General features: G+C 38.5%; 1 protein-coding gene across 2 annotated transcripts in view; it reads left to right on the top strand.

Moving 5' to 3' along the window:
• Nucleotides 1–7045: 7045 nt before the first annotated feature.
• LOC110092403 (plant UBX domain-containing protein 1) overlaps nucleotides 7046–24935 on the top strand; it is a gene marked incomplete at its 5' end in the record, with an annotated part of 47084 nt that continues 29194 nt past the window's right edge. For both annotated transcript variants that reach the window (XM_028698341.1, XM_020816931.2), the window contains 3 exon segments: nucleotides 7046–7148; nucleotides 7412–7480; nucleotides 7777–7850. In XM_028698341.1, the coding sequence (XP_028554174.1) occupies nucleotides 7046–7148; nucleotides 7412–7480; nucleotides 7777–7850 (246 nt within the window).

Here is a 24935-nt window from a genome sequence, read left to right as displayed (position 1 = left end):
GTATAGGGCTTACCCACCTCGTCGTATGCGTCGCACCGGGCTCCCTCCTACCGTGCTACCAGAGCGCATAAAGGTGGTTCTCCGGTCCGCCGCAAACATCGAGAGTGGGATTTGGAACATCATACCTTTGCATAGTAGTTGTTGGCGCCGATGTCGAGGTCGAGGACAGTTTCCACCACGCTACAAGAGCGTGTATAGGGCTTACCTCCCTCATCGTACATGTTGCACTGGATTCCCCCTCACCGTGCTACAAGAACACATATAAGAGGTCTACCAGTGCATCAAGCACGTCGAGCGTGGGGTTTTAAGTTAGAAATTTATACCTTGAAGACCGGCGGTGGAGGCTCGTGGACCGAGGCAAGGAGGGTACGGAAACTAAGGCGGGAGGAGCAAGCATTTTTTTAAAATTAATTATAAGTATATTTTACTAATTATAATTAATTATTATTAATTATAGTTAAATAAAATAATTAAATTATTATAATTAATTATAATGATTAATTATATTTAACTTTAAATAATGTTAAATATAATTAATTAAAATTAATTAAAACAACTTAATTAAATTTAACTATACTTAATTATAATAATTATAATTAACTTAAAATAATTATAATTAAAAACTAATTAAAATTAGTTAAAAAAAAATAAAAACTAATCAAAATCTCTGTCTCCCCTCCCTATGGCAGGAAGGGAAAAGTCGTTGAAGGCACGAAGTCGACCAGCCCCGAAGGAACCGGAGGTGTCGGAGAGGCCAAAAGGAAGGGAGGAAGCTGTCTTCACACCCGTGAGCTCCAGCTATTTCTTCCGATCAAAGTTTCGTAACTTCCGATCCAATAGGGAAAGGAAAGTCGTCGTTGGAGCTCGGTCGTTGAGCAGCACGAAGGAGAAGGAGAAGTGATCGAAAGGGAGAAAGTTATCTTCACAGTGAGCGGGCCTTCATTGTTTCCGATCAAAATGCAGTAACTTCCGATCCAATCGGTAGAGGCAGCGTCGAACAGAGAAGAGAGAGGGAGAATCGGGAGTGAGAGAGCCAGAGATCGAGAGAGGGAGAAGCGATTGCGAGAGTCCGAAAAAAAGCCAGAGAGAGCGAAGCTCTCTCGTTTTTTTTTCTGTATTTAACGCGATAGAGAGGGAGCTCCGGTCGTGTCGAGATCGTGGGGAGAAGCAACATGAGCAGCGACGTGGGTTGAGATCGTGCGAGATGGATTCGGCAGTGAGCAGGTATGGCGTTGATTTGAATTTTTTTTTTTGTTTCGGCACAGCAAATGGGTCAACACCTTTTTCCCTACTTGATTCTCCACAAGAACCTTCCATTCCTTGAACTTTTCCGAGGCTTCATTCTTGCTTTTTAAAAAGAAAACCCAAAGATTTTTAGAATAATCATCGACTAGGGAAAGAAAGTACCTTGCTCCTCTATGAGAGTCATGCTTGGTTGGCCCCCACAAATCAGCATATACATAATCCAAAGCTCCCTTAGAATCATGTCTTCCTTTTAAAAATTTCAGCCTCCTTGCTTTGCTAACTATGCAATGCTTACAAAAGTCAGTCTCCTTGGACTTCATGCTCCCAAATGCTCCTTGCTTGTGTAACTCCTCTATTCCTCCTTGGTTAACATATCCCAATTATTGGTGCCATAACATGGTCTCATCTACTTGAGAACTTACCAAGCTAGCTGATGCAGGACTAACATGCATTAAATGGATGCGTTAAGAATTGCATGATTTCTTGAATAAACAAGTAAGATTAAAACGGTTAGCAATCAAAACGAAAATACAAAATAAAAGAGGGTGCCTACGTTTAGGCCAAGCCATTGGCCAAGCACTTGAAAAATCAAAACAAGTTAGAAATTCAATAACATGCAAAGTAAATAGCTTTCAACAAAATCCCTAATATAATAATAAGATTAGAAGTAAAGAAGGCACACTCAATCCTATGTTTACTAGCTTAGGCATAGGATGAAGCACGGTTCTTAGCGACTCGTCATCACCTACAAAGTTAGTGGATTAGAAAAGCAAATGAAGAGGGGAAGAGGTTCACCTTTGTCAATGCCTAGAAACAAGTAGTCGAGATGTTGAAGAACTTTGTCGTAACTTCCCTTGAAGGTTCAATTGGAGAGAAAGAAGTCTTCCCCAAACATGGAAGAGTTGAAGGTAAAGATCCTTTGCTATCCTTGCCGTTTTCCCTTGAAAGAAAGGGTTTCCTTTCAAGAATCCCAGTAGGAGGAAGTAGTAGGAGGAAGTAGGGGAAGGTGGCCAGCCGAGGGAAAAGGGCTAGGGGAAATTTTGGTTCAGATTTTAGAAGATTTAAGTGGAGGGAAATTTAGTTTAAACAACTTCCTTCTAGATCCCTTGAGTGTAATAATCAAGGGGAAGGGAGAGAGGGGCCGACGGCAAGGGTGAGAAGGAGGGGTTTTTAATTTAATTCCAAATGGGGAGGTGCTCTTTTGGAAAGAAATCAAACAAGGGGAGCTAGGGGAATTTCGGCCACGAATGAGGGTAGGGAGTTTGAATTGTTTCCAAGAGAGTGTGTGGATTTTAGGAAATAAATCCAAATTTACTTCAAAGGGGAGTCGACAGCTTAATGGGATAGGGAGAGAGAGTAAGGAAGCATAAATGCTTCCTTAAGTTATGGACTTAAATTTAGGATGAAAAATTTTATCCTAATTTAACTTTAATTCAATAGGCATGGATTGGAAAGTTTCATAAAATAGGAATGATATTTTAGGCAACTTTTCAAATTCAAATTAAAAGTTATCGACTTACCTAAATTAATCAACCCAATTAGGAAAGGAATCAATGTAAGCAAGGATGGAGGAGAAGAGGAGGAGGGAGTAGGGCCGTGGCATGGTGGGTCTTAGTGGGGGGTTTCGGTGGAGTGAGGGAGGAGGCTAAGATGGCCTGTGGCTTGGGGTGGGGAAGTGGGTTAGATGGCCGATGGCTACGTGACTAAGGGGAAATGTAAAACTAGATACGAAGAAGAATCACGAACCTGGCCGTCTCCAAGGTTGTTGGGTGATCCAAATTCCCTCTCCTAGGGATCTATCTCCAAGCACTCTCAAGATCTTTCCAAGAACTCAAGCAATGACAAAAAATTTCATTCATTCATTCATTCATTAACTTTAGAAGAAGAACATAAGGGCTATAAATAGCCTCGTACAAAGAACTCAAAATAAAGGACGACAATGCCCCTAGGGCTTACATACGACTTACCTTAGGAATAGGGGTAAACGGGAAAACAAATACAACATAAATAAATAAAGCTAAATAACATGATAAGAAAATAAATACATAAAATGATTCAGAAATACATTGACTCGATCGTGGCCGTAGATCGACGACCACGCCTTTGATATATTTTCCATGCTCCATGTCCCCATCACTAGCTTGTCCACCAATCAATGTTTTGCCTTGCAATGTGTATACAACATTCATCCTTACACCTTTGAATATAACATGTGAACCCTTGCACACCTTGAGACTTCCTCCATCACACTTAAATGCGTATCCATTTTTATCAAATTCTCCTAAAGAAATCATATTTCTTTTAAGTTAAGGTACATATCTCACTTGCTTGAGAACCCTCTCCAATCCATCATGGATCTTCAATCGAATGCTACCTTGCCCTTGGATCTCGCATGATTTGTTGTTCCTTAAGAATACCAAACCTCCTTCCTTCTCTTCCAATTTTTCAAACCACCCACGGTTTGGACACATGTGGTAAGAGCACTTGGAATCAAGTAGCCACTCCTTGCTTGTCTTGGTATTTGAGGTTACAAGGGTATCTGAACTTTCATACCCTTCCTCCACACATGAGGCATCTTCACTATTCCTTTCTTTCTCTTGATGTTCGTTTTTCATTTCCAGGCATTGCCTTTTGAAGTGGCCTTCCTTGTGACAAAAGAAGCACTTCACCTTGCATTTAGACCTGGATCTAGCATGGCTCTTAGCTTTGGATTCCCACTTCTTGGGTCTACCTCTTACGACAAGGGCATCAACCACCCCTTCATGCTTCACCTCAACCCTCCTTGAACTCCTTGGAGTTGAGTGCACCCTTGACTTTGGCCATAGCAAGAGTCTCCTTCTCATACAACAAGGTGTCCAAAAAATGCTCAAACTTATAAGGTAATGAGCTTAGTAGAATAATTGTTTGATATTCATCTTCAATCTTCACTCTTACACTTTTCAAATCCAAGATAATCTAGTTGAATTCATCCAAGTGCTTTTTCAAGGGCTTGGATTTATCAATTTACAAGGTGTACAACTTCTTGAGGTAAAGCCTATTGGCTAGAGAGCTTTTGAGATATAGAGATTCCAATTTTTTCCAAATCTCTATAGCCGTTATTTCATCAGTAACCTCCCTTAGAACTTCATCTCCCAGGCACAAAAGAATTGCACTATGTGCCTTATTAAGCACATCTCTGTGCAATATTTCTTATATTCTCAAGATCCCTTCCTCCGATAGGGTTGCATCAAAACCTTGATGGACTAGAAGAGTCTTCATCTGAAACCTCCATTGGCTAAAATCATTAAGACATGTGAATTTCTCAATTTGAAGCTTAGCCGTGAACATCCTTTCTTAAAGAATGCTGCAGCTGCCCTTCAATCTAGAAAACAGCCCAGTTGCTGCTCTCCTCAACCTGCTGTCCCAAAGAACAGCCCCGGAAAGTCTTCCACCGCCGGTCACCTGCTCTCCTCCACCTGTTGTCCACAAAGAACAGCCCAGGAAAGACTTTCACCGCCAGTCACTTGCTCTCCTCCACCTACTATCTACAAAGAACAACCCAAGAAAGACTTTCACCGCTAGTCACTTGCTCTCCATAGAAAACAGCCCTAATAACTTTTCCTCTACTTGCTGTCCATAAAACAGCCAAGAAAAGCTTCTCCTCCACCTGTTGTCCACAAAGATAGCCTGGTATCCATAAAAAAACAGCCCAAAAAACTTTTCTTCCACCTGTTCTCTGCCAAACAACCAAGAAAAGCTTCTCTTCCACCTGCTGTCCACCAAAAACAGCCAAGAAACTCCACGTCTTGGTTGGAATTTCCTCTTGAATTCATTAAACACCTTCCTCCGTCCCATTGATCTTTCTTGACCAAGATCTGATACCGTTTGTTGGGAAAACAAACCTTGGAGGAAGATATATCTTGAATTTAGCACCTTGTTGTTTTCTTCTACAAATAGCTGCAACCTACTTTCTTCTTCTCCAACAGCTACAACAACTTCTTCTTCACCCGGTCCCCTTCACAGCTGCGTCTACATCACAGCTTCCTTCTCCCTTCCTGTATTGAGATTCACTCGCTCTCTGGTTCTTCTCTTCCACCGCAGCCTTAAACCCTGCCTGGACTGAGAACTAGCAGCTGTGTGGCTGCTTCCACCGAGAGATAGAGAAAGGGAAAAATAGAGGGATAGAGGGAGAGAGCTCACATATTTGGAAGAAAACATGAACTGAATTTTTATTTCTGCTATATGCCAAACATTACATGACACTCCTATTTATACTAAACAACTAAAAGGGGCAAAAAAGTAAAATTAAGGAATTAAGTAAATAGAGAATTAACATTTTCAAATAAGAACCAATATCTAACAATTTATTCTACCCGTGATTCAATGAAGAATTTTTTTGATCTCTTGCAAAAAATGTGTTTATAGAAATGTGGTGCTACTAGTTTTTTAATTGATTTCCAAATCAATCATAGTTGATGTTTGCGAACTAACATATCATTATCTCTCTCTTTTTTTTTTCTTCTTCATCCCCTAAACCCTCCCAAAGCCTTACTCTTACCACATAACCTTAACTCCTGTTTTCCACCTGCTGTGATTAGTTCACATAAAATTCCTAACTTTCCAACCACATATATAATTAACTTATTAAACTCACCATTATTAATTTGCTACATCCCCAACCTGTGATCTTGATGTTCTCACCTTTTACCATCAAAGAAATCCCAGTCTTTCATTTCCATAAAGTTTTAACTAGAAATTTGTCCAAAAATCCTAAACTTGTCGATAATTTCCTTAAGCCTTCTACCAACCCTAACCCTTCTGCTTCCACTCTAACAACCCTTAAAACCTTTTGAAAACCTTCCCATCAGTTTGTTTCGTGTGAAATCATTTTTAATGTATGTTTATTCTACGATATTATGAATGGGATAGCTTGAGGGCTGCTTCAAGATTTATTTATGAATATTTTTAAGATGTTATATATAATAGATGGTTCGTGGAATGAAAACTCATTGAATGCTTAATCACTTGTTATTCAAATATAGATTGTTATAGCCTACCAGGTGATTAGCTTAGTGATTCGACTTTCCTTATTTATATTAGTTAGGACTTTATTATAGTGTTATCAACTTGTTTGATTGAGACTACATACATCAAAATTGATGGCCATTTTCATTTGACTGTTATTGTAATTTTATGTTTCTGTTTTTCCTGGTGTCCATTGAGAGGCTTGTCATGAACAATCAGCCTTTAAGGTGATATATGCTATGAATTAAGCCCTGCTTTGCATGTTGGATATATGTTTGTTGTGCAAACCCAATACTGACAGAGCAGCTGGTGTAATCCAGCTGGAATTCCAATCCAGGAATTTTCTGTGCAAGTTTCATGTGTGTGTTTATAGAAATTTCATCAATACATTTTACATTCTATCCTACTAAAATTATCAAGCAAATTAGCTGTTTCCAAAATTAAAATTTCCTAGCATATCATAGAATCTTGTATAAATAAGTGTGTAAGGCCCTCAATGCAATACACATTCTCTATCTCTCTTCTCTTTAAGGATGCATTTAGTCAGATTTGGGGCTTTGAAGTTGGAAATGAATCAGATGCACTTGACTAGTGGTTTGGATGTGTGGCAACATTTTGAGAGCTCAAAATTGCTGTGTAGTGATTTTGATCTAACAGCTTTAGAAATGACAGCGTTGGTATTTACGCACAAATACTTTATGATTTATGCATGTGTTCTGCAGGTTTTATGTTTATGGCATAATGTTGAACTACTTATTGCTGTTTTTGGTAAATTAATTATTACATATATTCTCAGGCCAAGCTTTTATCTTTTGCGAATGAACTTGGACGTGAAATCCGTGTTTTCACAAACACAGCAACATCTTGTTCATCTGATGAAATATCTGCTCCTCCCAATGGTATGCATGGGGTATTACTTTATCTTCTCTTGCTTATTTTTTCTCTATTGGAATTGACACTGTTCAGTCATGGGCATTTAATGTTCGGAATTGCATTGGGCTTTTATTGAATCTAGCTATTTCTTATTCTTCATACTAAAACTTTTGCTTGGCATTTGTTTCCTGTTGTTGTCTTGTTTTAACTTTAGAAGGATTATGGAACTTGCTGTTCTGATGACCTATAGAAAAAGTCATTGTTTCTTATTAGCAATTGATTTATGCAGATGAGCCTGATGATTTTTATGATTTCACTCCTGAAGATTATTACCATATCATAGGTGATAAACTGGGAGGTAAAGCCCGACAGATTTTTTAACATTGTTGGTTGAATTCATTGATTTCTAAGATATTTGATCTTAACTTCCCGGTTCTGTTGAAATGCAAAAGATTGGTGTTTGTGAATGAGATCATGATCATGATCATGATCATCATACTTCAACTTATCACCATAATTGTGATGATGAGTTCATTCTTAAACCATTCATTTAACAGATGATTTGTAATGGACGTTAGCTGTTTGAAATCCAAGAATGATAATGTCATGCTTCCCTTTAAACTCCTGCTTCTGACTTACTGGTGGCATAAACAGCCCAATCTCAAATTCTTAAGACCCGTAAAATGAGGGAAGCAGAGGCAGCAGCTCGTAAAGCAAGAGTAACGAAGGTACATGCAATGTCCTGTAATGGTTGGAGGAAAATCTGGTAGTTTTTATTTATTTATTTATTTTTTCAGCTTCAGTTTTATAATTCTTCAATAATTTTATATATAGATGGCCTATCATGTTTCTTCATTTACATAATTTAAACAAATCTTTGTTTTCTTTTGATGATTATAAATGAGGAGAAAAATATAGATCTGGGGGGAGAGGGGGTTTCCTTGAAAGGTATATAAAATGCGTAGATATGGAGAAAAATCAGTTTAGTATGACCGGTTTAAAGAATAATATCACTTATGTTTTGTGAGAATTGTTGACTGACATGTGAACCTTATGAGATGGACCAGCAAGAAAATCTGATTTTCATCTTTGGAGGAGCCTCACTGACATACTTCTTACAAGAGGATAGTAGTTAACTGTTTATGATGCACCAAAACTTCTTCTCGAAGAGGCGTGCAATGTTCGAATCATATTTAAAATATTTTATAATTTTTTTAACAAATATAATTTCTTGTATTTAAAATTTTCTTTATTTTGAATATAAAAAACTAAATTTTTTATTTCCTATCCACAACACCAAATTAATCACCTGCACTCAATATCCCATTCATCAAATATTCTCATTTTCATTCTATTTGGTGGTTGTGACTTTGGTTTCACAAGAATGTCCAATGTCATTTCAACATCGACGTCTGACATCGTTGCAACATCGATATTTCAAAATCATCTCAACATCAAAGTCTAAGACTGTCTTAACATTGATGCTCGATGTTAACAATTTCTACACTCACAACTTGATATTTCATCTTTATCCGACGTCATCTTAACATCGACGACAGATGCCTTTTTGACATCGACACCTAATACATACTGCATAACATAGTGGCTGACTCTCAACATCCTGATATTAATCATTTTAAACACAAATTCTAGTTAAATAACTTATTATTTCTAAATTATTTTTAATATTATATTTATTTAATTTTTATGCACTATTTTTAAAAATATAAAAATTATAATACCGTGTCCAACCAGTGTCCGAGTCTTATATTTTTCAATAATTGACGTGTCTCGTATCTGTGTCGTGTCATATTCGTGTTGCCGTGTCTATGCATCATAGTTAACTGCTTGAATAGCAGACTTGAAATCTTTTCCTGTTTTGTTTGTAAAATGAACCAGTTTCTCGATTGATCTAGTACATGTTTAAACATTGAATAATCTGTTAATTTTTTATCTTTATTTTTTGGTGTTTTCCAAGAAGATTGGATGACCTGGCAGTTTCCATAATCTACTTGTTTGATTAACATAAATTTCCACCCCAAAATTACGGTCAATTGGGCTTAAATTTACTTAATTAGGTATTAATTAATTTAATAAGGATTCTAATGAGGTCTAATTAATTTTCTTAATTAAAAGTAATGCCCAACTTTGAGCCAAATCAATTGTGCAAGCTTTCGAATTACCTTAGAACTTATTTGATAATTTCTGGGATCCTAACTACCTAAGATAATCTACTGAAAACAAGAAAAAAATAATAAAAGAAATCAAGAAAAGCTTACTGCGTCTAAGTTTGACCAGTTAATATTACTTTTCCTTAAGGAGAAATAGCAAATATTTGTAGCCCACATGATGCTAAGCAGATGCAGATCCTACAACCTTCGAGATTGCTTCTTACTTCAATTTTTTCTCACGATGCGATCCTTAATACCAAGGGACATGTATTTGCATTGCACCTAGTTGTGATGCTTGTGCCTAAAGCATCTGTCTCCCTTGGAATGATGCCTCCCTATATGATGTCATCATCCAACCCAACATAACCTATATATTATAATGTTGACACATATACTGAGAAATGTGAAAAAAGGAGTGAAATCGGCGACTTGAGCAAAGGTTGGTGGGCGCAATGTGTCACTTAAATGTTCAAACGAACTCTAATTGCCAAACAGACCGCGCCATCGCAATCGAAGCGTCAAGTTTACCTAAGAGGGAGCCTCTTGCATTCAAATCGAGCGAGAATAGTCAAAATCGGATTTAGTCATCTAGAAATGAAAATGATGCGCGAAGCTGCCGAAATGACGTCCAATCACAAAACAGACTTCGCCAGCGCGTTCGAAAGGTTTTAGTCATCTAGAAATGACTTCAATTTTTCTCAAAGAAATTCACGCAGGAAAATTTGTGCGGATCCCAAGGCGAGTACACACAAATCGAGGACAAAGTGAAATTTTCTCTTATTATTATGTTATTTTAAATAATATTGATGATGATAATAATAATAATAATAATAATATCAGAAAAAATACGCATACCTACTGCTGTTTGGTTCCGATGCCGACGCCATCCAAGATATTTTCTTTAATTCTGCTCAAATCTCGCTGCTACCTGCAATCGCTTGTCTACTCACGTCAACAAAACGAGAATGAAACAAACGCCCTTCGTTTTTCTTTTCTTCCACAGCTCACAAGTCACAACTGACGAATACTTTGCCTGATTCCTCATGAGCTAAACTTCAGGTTCCGTTCAATCTTTCCATTCCCGATCAAGCCCACCTCTTCTTCTCGTCATGCCACAATGCCTACACCACCAGCGAATCGAACTCCTCCCAACTTCCAATCCCCCATTTGAACTCCAAGTAGAGAGTCACACCTTGTGAAAGTGCTCTGATGGCACTGGAAAGTGCTCTGATACCACTTGAAAGTTCGTTAGGGATGTTAAGTCCTATAGAACTGGCCCAAAGCTAATTAAAAGAGAGAGGTGATTTGGAAAACTTTAAAACCAAAGATAAAACTCCAACCAAAATCACCACAAACAAAGTGCGGAAGAAAAAAAATACGGAAGCAATAATAAGAAAAGAACACACCGGATTTATAGTGGTTCGGTCAAACCTTGACCTACATCCACTCCTTGGAGGCACCCTCCAAGTATTGCACTAAAATCGTGACTCTCCTTTAGCCCCCACAGCTAGGCGGAGAAGCCCTTACAAAATCCGTCGGACAAGGAAAATATGCAGGGATCGGGTAAGGCTGCAGATCTCAAAGGAAAGGAGGTTGTGGCCAAGGAGGCCCAAGCCGCTGTGACTTTGCCCCTCAAGGGGAAGCTTGAGCTGGGAATCACTTCCCTGACCACTAAGCCCACTACAGCTCGGGAACTCATTATGAGTTCTATAGGCATCTCTCCTCCTACTGCTGCCGCTAGGGCTGAATCAGACTCCCCGCGTGAGAACAACCTTGATATGGAGGATGACGAGCTGGTGGTGTCAGAGCAGGAAGCCAGACCGGGCAGTGATATGGATGAGTCGGGTGAGGCTTTTGGCTCCCAAACTGATATGGACGATGACCAAGGAGACAGGGCCGAGCTGCAGCTGCAGGCATTGGCGGAGGCGGTATGTCCAGCGGTGCGGACAGCCACCGCCTGGGCGGATTATCCTGATGATCAGGTGAGTCCTGCTCACGGTATGGATCCTAGTGGTGTTGGTATTACGGTAGATATGGATTGTGGAATGAAAGATTGCGATTCTGATAGCTCTAGGCGTGACCAGCCCCATGGTTCAGCCATCATTGAGAAAGAAGCTACAGCTTCATGCACACAAGATGCTTGTGAAAATGTCCCCAAAGGAAAAACTACTGCTGGGCCAAGCCTGCAGCCATCCAAGGCTCCATCCAAGCATCTCCGTGGCTCTCCACATAGCCCCTTTGCTTGGAACAAATTACAAAATGTCTCCCTTGAGAGCATGGCTCCGGAATGCATTTTTGCCAAGGACGGATCAACAATTGAGCCGGAGATGAACTCTGTCATTGATAATATTGCTAAGTTAGACTTAGCTGTTGTGGCTAAACTCATGGGCAGACGAATCGCTTTTCCCTTTCTCATTGGGGAACTTAAGCGAAGGTGGAGTCACTTTGGAGATTTTGAGGTTGTTACTATTGCCCCTAATACGTTCATTTGCATCTTTCAAAGCATTGAGGCTAGGGATGCGGTTTTAACGAGTGGTCCCTGGATCATTGCCGGCAACATCATCGGGCTGGACAAGTGGACTTCTAATTGCTCCCCCAACTCGCTTCATGGGCTTCACTCCCCAATTTGGATTCGGTTACCTCAACTCCCTCTAATCTATTGGGACATTAAGAACATAACTCGTATTGCCAATGCTCTTGGAGAGCCGCTATGGATGGATTTGCACACTAGCAGTTGGGGAAGGTCCTCCTTTGCACGTATATGTGTCAGAATTGACATCTCAAAGAAATTAATGCCCGGGGTTTGGATCAATGGGATCCATGGCAGATTCTTTCAACGTGTTGAATATGAGGGACTCACAAACCTTTGCTTTGAGTGTGGCTCTATTGGACATGCTAACGGGAGGTGCCATCTAGACCCTTCTTCCAAGGGACATGTGGCTAGCCGTGGCCCTCTCCCACAGCCTCCTACGGCCAAAGCTTTGGGACGTCCCGAGAGGCAACCACATTCCAAGGAACAGCCTGAGCAGGATAACCCGAGAGAAGCAGCTATGGACGATTCTCATGACAACGAAGAGCCGCGAAAGGACTCCCTGGGGGAGTGGAACTTAGTCACCCGTAAGAAGAAAGGAAAACCGAGAGGCCCCTTGGTGCCTCCTACCACTGAGCAGAACACGAAGACTGAGGCCCACCGACTCCCTCAAACAGAAAATGATAAAAGGCAGCAACTGGAAGACATATCTAATAGAATTGTCTATCCGGACAGCCACCAATCAAGAGATCACAAGGTTCTTTTCAATGCTGAACGACTAGTCCACACCAGATCGAAGGAAGATGTCCCGCCCGTTACTGTTAATCTTTCAAAGCGTCTTTCCAAGGCACCTAAGACTTTTTTGGAGAAGCAACTTCTCCAATTGGGTCCTATTGCCACCCTGCCTAGGAAGCGGAGGAAGAATCTTCAAGATGACATTGGCGGGGACTTTGTCCCCTTTGAGGAACAATGAGGCCTTACCTTTTTACATGTTTTAGGGTGCTAGGGGTGCTTAGACAACTGCCGGAGCAACGGGATATCTTTCAGCCTTCGGGCTGTTTCAACCCCTATTTAGGTATCTCCCCCTCTGGAGTTGTTCCTTAAGCGCTCTTGGGACCCCTAGGACATGTATTTGGGGTTGGCCTCCTTGTGAATCAAAGGGGCTATTCCTTGTTTCTGTTGTTTTTCTTTTGCGTTGTCGTTATTGTATGGATGCTTACTTTTATATGTTCAGGTCTTCCCCCTTTTGTTTTTTGTCTTGGGAAGACATAGGCTTACAGTTCCATACTGTCGTTGTACTTTTAACTTTTTAAGGAATGCAATATGCAATATTCAGCTTTCAAGATCTCTCTTCAAGTTTCCCCCACAAGAACGAAGCTACAATGGCTGTCAAAGACACTTACAAAGTGCCTTGTCATAGCTTAAATAGAAGAGCTAAAAACGAGCTCATTAATGCAAGTTGCTGACATTATCGTCCAGGACGATAGGAATATCGTCCTGGTCGATCAGTACAAATTCAGCTCATCAGCCCAGGACGATTTGGGACGATCAGAAGAAAATTGGTTACATCGTCCTGGCCAATATCACGATCGTCCAGGTCGAATAGTTTAAAATCGATTTCAATCGTCCTGAATTCTAGCTGTAAGATGTAGATCGTCCAGGACATCGTCCCGGCCGAGCAGGCGATCATCCGGGCCGATGTGATCGTATCAATCAACCATTAATGCTTTCCAAAGATACCAGATCAATTTAGGCATAATTGAGTTAGATCGTCCTGGACGATATAAATATCGTCCTGGCCGATTTCCTAAAACAAAGAATTCCTAAACTGATTGTGGTGGTTGATTCTTTCTGAATTAAGACTATCGTCCTGGCCGATATCAATGACGGCTGCCTTAATGAGGATGCCCTAATTAGGATTTCTGATTTTGGACATATCGTCCAGGACGATATAAATATCGTCCAGGCCGATATTACCAAAAATAGAAATCTTATAGGGTACAACAGGAAATCTTCCAAGTTACAAATCATCAGATGCCACACCAAATACAACAGACTCAAGAAAGGAAAAGATTACAAACTGACACAGACCTAGTCTACTCAATCTTGAGCTGGTTTCAAATTGCAGTCTGATCGTGTGGACCTGAAACGTTAGCACAAAAGGCAATCGTAGAGAAATAAGGAATGTTTGCTATCATCAAAATCATAAACCATAGATCCGCAACACCTTGCTCAACCGAACCAATCCCTTATTCAACTGCTCCCACTCCTCTACTTCATGCCAAATCAAACTCAACCTACCCCAAATTCGATCGAATGCTCCGATCGGTTGAGATCCCTCATCCAAACATCCTTGCAGAAGACTCCAGACCGATCAAAACTCACGATCTCGTCCAATCTTCATTGCTCACAGCCGATCGGATTTCTCTCCTCACATAATGAAGCTGAGACCCACAATTCGATTGCCCTCTGCAAGAAGCATCCCACCTCTTCCTCTCATTCGAACACCAAACCCAGCTCAATTCACTGACCTACTTCATGCCCGCTGCCCCAATCCTCCTATTCGATTCACCCCAGCTAGCATCCACTTACCTGTGATCCCACAACAGACCGACCAGATCCACTAAATTGTTCCCGATCCTATATGCACGCCTAGAGCCTCACGACCCCTCTCCGACCTTGCTCCGCACAATAGCTAGATCGCACACAATCCACTACATCCTGCCAATTTGATGTCCATCTCCTCCTGCACGCGAACCAACTGAGCATTCATAGCCGATTCTTCTTTGTCCGACTTGTTTGATTTGGATATCCAACCCCTTCTCTGCTGAGCCGAGCCCTCACCTTATCCGCCCTTTACTGCACCACAAGAACCAAACTCAAACAACCCATATAAACCCACCATCTTCAGCTCTCTTCTAAAAACCCGGCCCATTAGGCTACCAAGTAGTTGTTAGACCGGTCCACTGGACCGGTCCAGCCGGTCCAGGCGGGACCGGCTCACGGGCAAAATAGCGGAACCAGGCGGAGAACGAGCGGCCGACCGCTCAATCAGAGCGTTTTAGGAAGGATTTTTGGGGGGTTTCAAAGAGAAATTTGAATGTAGGGACTGTTTAGGGAATTCCTTTTGATTTGTTTGCATTAAATATATGTTTTTCCTAGGGTTTGGGCATCTTGAATTTGGCTGAAATTTGAGATCTCGTAGATTTAGGATTTCTTTGGGCTCTAGCGGCGTCTAGAGATTTGGGAGAGATCGATCCTCCTCTCGAATTGAGGATCAATTGTATCTTTGCTATTTCCTTGCAACTACTAGTAAAATACAAGTCTTTTCTCGGATTTTTCTGCAGTTTTTCCTGTTTTCCTACTGTTTTTGGCTGTTTTTCTGCTGTGGACAGCAATTTTACATTGGATCTACTTGGTTTTGGTGAGAAACACTTGGAAATCCAAGTGTTTCCTATCAGTAGTCCACTTCTAGATCCCTCAACCTTTAAATCACTCTACATATCCACTACAAACCCAAAGCCCACTAGCACCTCCTCCCATTACTCCAAAAACAATAAGAAGGAAAACCCTCTATCTCCCTATTATTATTAGTATTATAATTATTATAAATGTTTAAAGAAAAAAAAGGAAAAGTAAAATGCATTTTTGTGCATTTTCATCGTCGTCGTCTCTTTGACACAGCTGTCGGCATCTCTCGCACAAGGTATAATGATTTTTGAGCTAAAAAATCCACAAAATCCCATTTTCTTAGCGTGGTGGTAGGGAACTTGGTGCAATATTTGTGGTGAGGCAGGTGAGCTTTGTACACGCTTTTCTTAGTGTGGCGGGGACACTCCTTAGTATCAGTGTACGTGCTTATCTGCTTACGGGAAAAAAAACTGTAAATTTTACGCATAGGTACCACGAAAACCCATGCACTCTTTTCGTAGTGTGGTAGGATTGAAAAATCATAGCAGAGGTGTTGCCTGATACCAACCATACACACTTTTCATAGCGTGATGGGAAGACCCTGCCCTCTAAAATTCTCCTAAATGAGAAGAGACGCAAGGAGGCTACCAAATTTTTTAGCAAACAGGGGACTTGACTTAAGATAATTGATAGGAAATAAAACTTGCAAATTAAACCACAAGGAACCAGACTTCAAACTAATAAATACACGCCTACACTAAAGCTATTAATGCTAAGTAACAAATCCGGATTATTTAAATGAACATAAATGAACAAGCAGGGGACTTATGGTGAACAAACCCTTAGCTCATACGAATAATGAATGATGAAATTTAATTAGTTTGTAGCATTCAACCAATTGCTAGCAAACATCAACAAGCAATAATGGCGGGTTCGTTATGCATATTACAGGTTGCCTATGAGCATAACAAAGAACTTACAATGTATACAACAAGCCATCTATGAACAACAACAAAAGACATAAAATAAATATGATAACTAACCAATAGCCATATACGAGGGATGTGGTATGACTATAAGAGAACGGAAGAATCTTATAATGAAAAAATAACCAACTTACAATAATGACAATTAATTGTTTGATAAGTGCATTGATTGGCTTGTGAATGACAATAGTGAATAAGTCGTGAATGTCAAAGTCTCCTTATTATCAACATTAGCCAGCTTGCAGATGAATATACTAGTTCACTTGCGAGCAATGACAACGGATAGATTGTGAATGTGGTAGGTTCACTAAAAATCATGCTTGTCAGTGGTGAATGAGGCACCATGGCACAAAGATTTCCGTGAAGCCATGGCGCATAGCACACAGTACGATGCACGTCTATTTAAACATGGCACAAAATAGAAAATAATTATGAAGGTTAATTAGTTAATAATTGATTATGATATTAATATATAAACCTAGAAAAAAATTAATTATAATTTATAATTTGTACATGTTAACAAAATAGCGCGCGCCATGTGCCATTGTCCATACATAGCGCAAATAGCGCACGCTATTTTGATGCGCCGTGCCATGCCAAAGTAATAGCGTCATATATGCACCACACTATGCCGTGAGCTATGGCGTGGGTCATTTTGTGCCATTGACATGCATGTTACAAACATATATAGAGAAAATGCTATGTATGTAGCACATTGTCTGCAGACAAAAGCAACAATCTTGAGATTCATGCAAACATCTATAGACCACTTTAGGAGATTCTTCATGCACATGACAGCTTTCCTGCAAGATGTAACAAGTGGCCCTTAGTGCAGCTTACAACCCGCTACAAGCATTGTTGGACAATTCATGCTGAACGCAGTTTACCTTCATGCAACTACGAGTGATTTTGAATTTTCGTTGGAGGCGAATATCCTACAAATACACTCAAGAAGCATGCAATAAATACTAATACCTATTAGCAATGACATAAAACTTGTCGTATGCACAATAATATGCCTATGGGTGATAATCAACAACAAATATTAATTTCCACGATAGCCGTTGCAGTCAACAACAATTCAATGTTAGGCAAATGCGGTGATCCTCTATAAGCAAAGGCGGTCAATTTGCAACAAATGCAAGCACCTACGAACTGCTGTAAAAGGCTCGTCATGCACACAATGTACTATTTGCTGCATTAGAGGATTTGTGATGTACACGACAGCCTACCTACATAAAGCAACAAATGATTTGTAGCTCAACATTATGATTTGCCCACAAGAAGAAGTAAGGGATCTATAGTAGAAACTACGAATCATAGGTAGAAGACTCCTGGTGCATCGCACAATGTATTTATCAACAAAAGTGCACTCCTATGGGCTGAATATTGAAGAAAATGACGTGTAGTTAATGAAACGAGCTAAACTACATTGCGGATGCATGACAAATGAAACCTAACACACTTCTAAGAAACGCCACTGGATCCACGACATGCATACAAACGGACATATTGCATTTGCAAATTTCAAGAATTAAGCCTCGTGCACTTCTTAGTGATAATAATTTGCACTAGTTAACACCCCCATACATTCAAATGTGCCTAATTCATTCATAACATGCATATGTATTCTACAAATGTTTTGGGAGGCATGTAAAGTGCACACAAACAAATGCACTGTACAAGTACACTGCCCAACATGCAAAGCATATTATGGAAGTATACTATCCAACATGTAAAAATGCAATGTGTAGTGGCAGTGCTATGTTGACATGCAAACACATCGTACGCTACATGAGAACACTCAATTATCATACAAGTGTATTGTACAGGAAAACAGGCATTTTAATTTTAAACATCAAATAGTACTGCTACTATATGTCGGATACTATGTATCTGTTAGAGGACTAACCTTAATCGGATATTCTCTCTCGTTATTGGGAGGGGTAATTAACTATACGGGCTTCCGCCTATAAGAAACCTAAACTTAGATCATAAAGTCCTTGTAAAATGAGAGCGAAATCTTTGAGTAATGTCTTTTCAAAAACCCAATGTACCTTTTGAAAATTATTCTCGGAACTTAACCGTTAAAACTCTCCTTGATGACCTGAAAAAAAGGGTTAGGGAGAGCCCGGTGTGCGAATTTCTTGCACACATAGCAAGTCATATCCCGCAGAGCATGCGACGAGGACTTGTAATACAAACAAAACTAAATGATCATTAATAATTATGAAGTAGTAGAAGTTATCATTTCACATTTATACATATGCCAGAATTATTTATATCGTAAATATTTTTTATACAATAATCATAGTACTCCAATAAATGTAGCAAAATACATTTACCCGATGATTACAAACATGTCCATCTATATCAAGAAAAATGATAACTCTATCAGTAGGCACAATGTCCTCATTTCAATGAGGCTTTACCCTCAGAGAAACATATAATACAGTAGGGGTGAGCAAACAACTCAGTAGGTTACACAAAACTTACAAATATATTCAATGCATTGAAGTAAAATAATATGTATGCTAATAATCATTGTATTAGGAGCAATGACATATGTTGAGTAAATAAATTTCTATGCTAGTACTCATGCAGTTATTATGCACAAAATGTAAATTATAATTAAAGTACATCATGTTAGTGTCATGTGTCATATAGGGTATCATTTCATGCCAGAAATAGTCTATGTAATTCATATTATCATGCATGACAATATAAAAAAATATCTACAGCATACATATACTAGGCGAGTTGGGCATTCAGGCTTATTGTATCATATTATGTGGTGTTTTCTCTATCCTAAATATAGCATATTAAGTGCATTATTATATCATGGAACATTAGAAAGAATAGCTAGGTGAAATAGTACATGAGATTTATTGCCCCTAACTTGTTAGCACTCAAATCATACCATGATCTAGCCTTATCCCTCTTGCCCTGTATCGAGTTTACATAATTAACCCAAATTTGAAGGAAAATGCATTAGCTCACCCTCTTGCATAAGATATATTGTCTTTGTTCGCCTGAATAATAGTAGACAACTTGATAGGACATCTGATCGTGGAGAGTCTATCAGAGACGTGGCCGTCGATCTATGGCCACGATTGAATCGTTGTATTTCTGAGTTGTTTTATGTATTTTCATATTTATGATGTCATATTATATTTGCTTTATTAGTTTTCTGTTGTATCATTTTATCAAGGGAGGTTGTATGTAAGCCCTAGGGCATTGTCGTCCTTTTGTTTTTATAAGTCTTGAGGCTATTTATAGCCCTAATGTTCTTCTTTTGAAGGTAATGAATGATTATTTAAAAACTTTACTTTTCTTTATTTGAACTCTTTTGAGAGCTTGAGAGATTGGAGTGAGATCGCTAGGAGAGAGAATTATGCATCACCCATATAAATAGACGAGTCGGATTCGTGGTTTTATCTTCTATCTTTTCCTTCCCTCCTTCCCCACCACCACTGGCCTTACCTCCCACCATCACCGTTGTCCATCTTTCACCACCACCGAGCTCCTTCTTTCCACCCATCAAATTACCAAAACCACCCCCACCTAGCCGCCGGCTCCCTTACCCGAACCCCAAGCAAGCCGCCAGCCCCTAGCCCCTTGCCCTCTCTTGGATTTATTTCTTATTCTAGATTACCATAATTTTTGTCAGATTTTGAATTCAAATTCACCCAATTTGAAATTTAAAATCTTTCCTAAATTTATAAAATCTATTTAAAGAAAGTTTTTGAAATTAAAGCCTATTTGAATTTCAAATTCATTTGGATTTAATTAAAACCTTTCCTATTTCTCAAACCCAATTTATGAAACCCTTAATCCCCCCTATTAATTGCTGTCCCCACGGTCATCAATGCCGCCGGCCCCCTATGAGATTGAGATTGGAATTCTTTCCTAATTCCAATTCCCTATCTTGGAAATATTTCCAAAACCCATGATTCCCCTTTGGCCGAAATATTCAAAGATCCCTTCTCTTATTTACTTTCCAAAACCTAACAATAAGATTTGGAAATAATTCTCTCATCCACCCCTCTCTGTACCCGCCCCTTCTCTTTCTCTCCAATCCCCTCTCTCTACGTTAACACCTCTTTCCCCTCTTGGAATTAAATTCAAACATGATTTCTAATTCCCTCCCAATTAGAAATCTGAAATTCGTTTTAGATTTTTAATGTGTTCTTTCCCTCTTATCCTACTTCTCCTCTCACAAACCCTTCCTCCCTTGGCCGGCCACACCATATTCATCTCCACCTCAAGTCAAGAGAAACGCCTTGCTCTCTAACATAATTTCATAGGTTGCTAGTGATCTTTGGAGATGATTTTCATCTAGCATTAATGAATGGCCGATCCAGATCTTGATTACGGCCTCGCCTACGATGAGCAATGATTTGTTTGCATCTTGCACTCTACCTTTTGTCGACCAACGTATTGACCACGCCGTAGAAGAGTACGTAGAGCGCATCTTGGACACCCTGGTCGAGGCTATTGAAGAGCAACTTGGTACCATACAGTGGAGGATTACGTCCGAGTCTTGACGAAGGTTTACCAATCTTTCTCCTCTTGTATTTCCTTCGTCTAAACCTCTTTCTTGTGATTTGATTTTAGTCACGAAGATCGTGATCGCCTAACTCTGTCGAGCATAGTAAACATAGGGATTGAGTGCACTTCAAGTGTTTCTAATCTTATTGTGAGATTAGAGACTTTTCGTTGAAAGCTATTATGTTTGAATGTTATTGATTTTCTATGTTATTTTGATTATTCAAAGCTCCTATTGTGCAACTTAGCCTAAACGGTAGTGACCGTTCTTTATTTTTGTTGTTTTATTTGCTATTAGTTCTAATCATTATTGTTCTAATTAGTAAGCCGTGCAAGTTCTTATCAAATTACTTCAAGCATTATAGTTTTACATCACAACTTTTCTTGCATATATACATTTCATAACATGTATAACATGATTAATATTCTAGATCATACTCATCATTCATCACATCATATCATTTCAACTGTATTTTGATTTGCATGTAAGCTAGAAATAGTGGTTTCATGGAATAAACCACTATTCTCAATTAACATTTATAAATCCTAACATATGAGCCACACTATGCTCACTTGTCATTTATATTAAACCAGTTTGCTGTGATGCAAATCTAACAAAATTTTAGGATAATTAATACTATATAATTTAGGATATATGCCTCAAAAATAAGAAATACTCTATGAAAAATTATGTTAAATGTACAGAACACAGAGCTATGACATGATAAAAGTTATATGATGAAAGTTTTCAAATCATCGAGATCTCTTAATTTTTGTAAGTTTTGATCAAATTAGAAGTGAGAAATCACACAAATAAAATTAATGAAAATAAGGGGTAGGGTAGTCGTAGCTTACCTCGAGTTAGATAGTTTTTTCGATTGGCCTATCTTGCAAAAATAGCCGTAAGATTCCAAATCTTAATTCTCTTGCCTCTCTCTTTTTCTCTTTCTCCATTATGAGTTAAGGTATAGAAAATAAACTTAATGGAAACCCTGGAATGCATTATATACGTATGTGTGTGTACACACACACAAACAATCTTTAATTTTAATTATAAATTTCCTGTAAATCATTTTATAACTTCAAATTAAAAACTTTAAAAGTTATCGAAAAAAAAATATTCAGGAAGTATTATGACATGTTTAGAATACTCTAGTAAAAATTTGTAAATTGAATATTAGATGGTTCTAAAAAACTCTGTTTATTTGAATATTTGTTTATTTCTTAAGGAGTTTTAATTGAATAAAGAACATTTTATTTTCATACCTATGTTGTTCATAAAAAATTATTTATTAAATTTAGTTCATAATGCTCTGCAATGTGTTGAAGATGCTTTGTAAATTGTACTTGTAATGAATTTTAAAAAAAATTATTTGAAAATTATATATCAAATTTAAGCATTTAGATTTTCAATGGATTGTTTGCTATTACTTGTGTTCAAACACAAGGTGGTTTGACCAAGTGTTTTCCTATTTCGGTTGGATTACATCAATGATCAGCCTTAAGCCCATATCTTTTTGCTTTAGTCATGATGTTCTCACTAGACATTTGCAAGATGATGTACCTTGGTGCATGCTTTTTGCTGATGATATTCTACTTGTTGATAAGACTAGAGAGGGAGTTGAAGGTAATCTTGAATTATGGAGGTCAACCTTAGAGTCCAAAGGTTTTCGCTTGAGTAGATCTAAAACTGAATATATGGAGCATAATTTTAGTAGTAATAGACCTAATGAGGGGATTGTGACTTTGGGTGATCAAGTAATTAATAAGAGTACACATTTTAGATATCTTGGATCTATTATTTAGAGTGATGGTGAAATAGATGGGGAAATTATCAGCAAAATTCAAGTTGGATGGTTGAAGTGGAGGAATGCATTGGGCTTGATGTGTGATAGAAAATCCCCCCTCAAACTTAAGGGAAAATTCTATAAGATGGTGGTGAGACCTGCAATGCTTTATGGTGCCAATTGTTGGCTATTAAAAGAGAAGCATAATGTTAAGTTAAGTGTTGCAGAGATGAAGATGCTCAGGTGGATGACTGGCTTTACCCTTTAGAGATAGGATACCAAATGAGCATATACATGAAAAGTATGGAGTAGCGCCAGTGGAAGATAAGATTAGAGAGAGTTGCCTTAGATGGTTTGGTCACATAAAACGGCGGCCTTCTGATGACCCGGTTAGGAAAGTAGAGGTATTAGATTTGACTTACGTTAAGAAAGATAGAGGTAGACATAAAAAGACTTGGTTAGAAAATATTAGAAATGATCTTTCTTTATTAGATTTAACTGAGAATTTGATTTTTAACAGGATAGTGGAGAAGAAGGATTCATGTAGCCGAACCCACGTAGTGAGACATAGGCTTGATGTTGTTGTTGTTGTTTTAGATTTTCAATGGATTGTATTACTACTTTTTACTTTTTAGCCAACCACTTCTAAAATTATTCAAAAATAAAATAATTTAAAAATACATTTTAATAAACATACTAAATTATCATATTAATTAAATATGCATTTATATAATTACACTCAAAGCAAATATATGCTTGAGAGTGTTTTGATATGTTTTGAACTAGATTGCACATGTATGTTGACCTCTGGATTAAGCTCAAAAGAAAAAAAAAATACACAGATATACTTGTGCTAAATCGCGCAAATCCTGCAGAAATCACGCCGAACTCAAACGAAAATCCCGTAACTTCGTACCTGTTCGGCGCCGTTCGCGTCAAAATGCGAGCGGAGGCCGGGGCCGAATTTTCGGAGCCCACAATGTAGATATTACGTAGTATGTGTTGCTTTGATGATTCAATCCTTTAGGTTAAATAATGGGATGTATGTGTATTTATAGAGTAATAACATAGGCCTATGTATAGAGTAATAATATAGGCATCCCACAGGTCTTGAAACTTAATTCCTCTTTAATGCTACGAGGTGCAACAACCAACCCGTCCATAGATGGTTGATGCATGGTGTTATGGAACATTACGGTTGATTGCAAGATTTTTCACAGAGTTGATTTTTGATCAAGCATTAAGGATCAAAATAAAACTAAAAAAAGCTAACTTCTTGCATTCCACATAATTACTTTGTTAAAAACATTCAATTCTAAACCATATATAACTCAGTTGCATGTTCCCGATTAGTTGTGGAAAAAATGTCTGAAGCAGTTGATTGGTAAATAAATAAATGACAAGTGGTTCCACTCTTTTCACTTTAATTAAATCACAAAACATGTGGGGTGCATAACCACCTCTCTCACCAAAACTGCTCTGGCGCCTCCCCATGATAGGATGAAGTTAATGCTTCTCATAAATATCCTCCTTTCCCATTTTACCTGCCTAGTGAAGTGGTGTCACGACCCGGCTTGGTTATCTCACAAGTGCGAGGCCGGAACGAAAGTCGGACAGTCGGAATTAATAAAAATCTTTACATTACTCAATTAACATATCTCCAAACGTGAACCAAACATAATGAAAGAGCCACTAATGAGTCTCTAAATAAAAACTTTCATTTCTTCCATTCAAACACATCAACATAAAGATTTAACATAAAGTCTACAAAAATTGAATGATGTCCAAAAAGTCAATTCCTTACATATCATCTCTAAATCTTCTATTCAAAACATCAAAAATAGCATAACAAAACCTGCCGCCCGACGTCTCCCTACGACGGTACGTGAGGGGAGGTCTATCCGCCATCTATCCTCTACCCGATCCTCCTGAAAGGTGTCCCACAACATGGGTGAGTCACAACTCAATAGGTGCAAATGGAATTCAATTAAATTTAGAGTCAAGAGAAGAAAACTGTAACATGCTTTGGTATTTTAACAAAAGAATCATCAACATATAGCAACTTTTGTTTTAAGAAGATGCATGCCTTTACCTCAACCTTCAAGTTCTTATTCCTTTCATAACATTTCCATTCTTCCTTTTAAAACATTATGCCTCAAATGATAGTCTCAAATGTATATAACAAGAATATGAAATGTTCATAATAGCTTAATATGTAAATATAACACCCGTCTCAGAAGTATCACTTGTACTGATCAGGTACATAAAATTGGTCATTCCTTTACCATTGGTTCATAAGAACCATCCTTTATCATGGCTCATAAGAGCCTCCTTTACCATGGCTCATAAGAGCCTCCTTTACCATAGCTCATAAGAGCTT

The sequence above is a fragment of the Dendrobium catenatum genome, unplaced genomic scaffold (assembly GCF_001605985.2).
Source record: "Dendrobium catenatum unplaced genomic scaffold, ASM160598v2 fragScaff_scaffold_1067, whole genome shotgun sequence".
NCBI classification, from domain to species: domain Eukaryota; kingdom Viridiplantae; phylum Streptophyta; class Magnoliopsida; order Asparagales; family Orchidaceae; genus Dendrobium; species Dendrobium catenatum.
The sequence above is the reverse complement of the archived record's forward strand: the minus strand, read 5'-3'. Positions and strand labels throughout refer to the sequence as shown.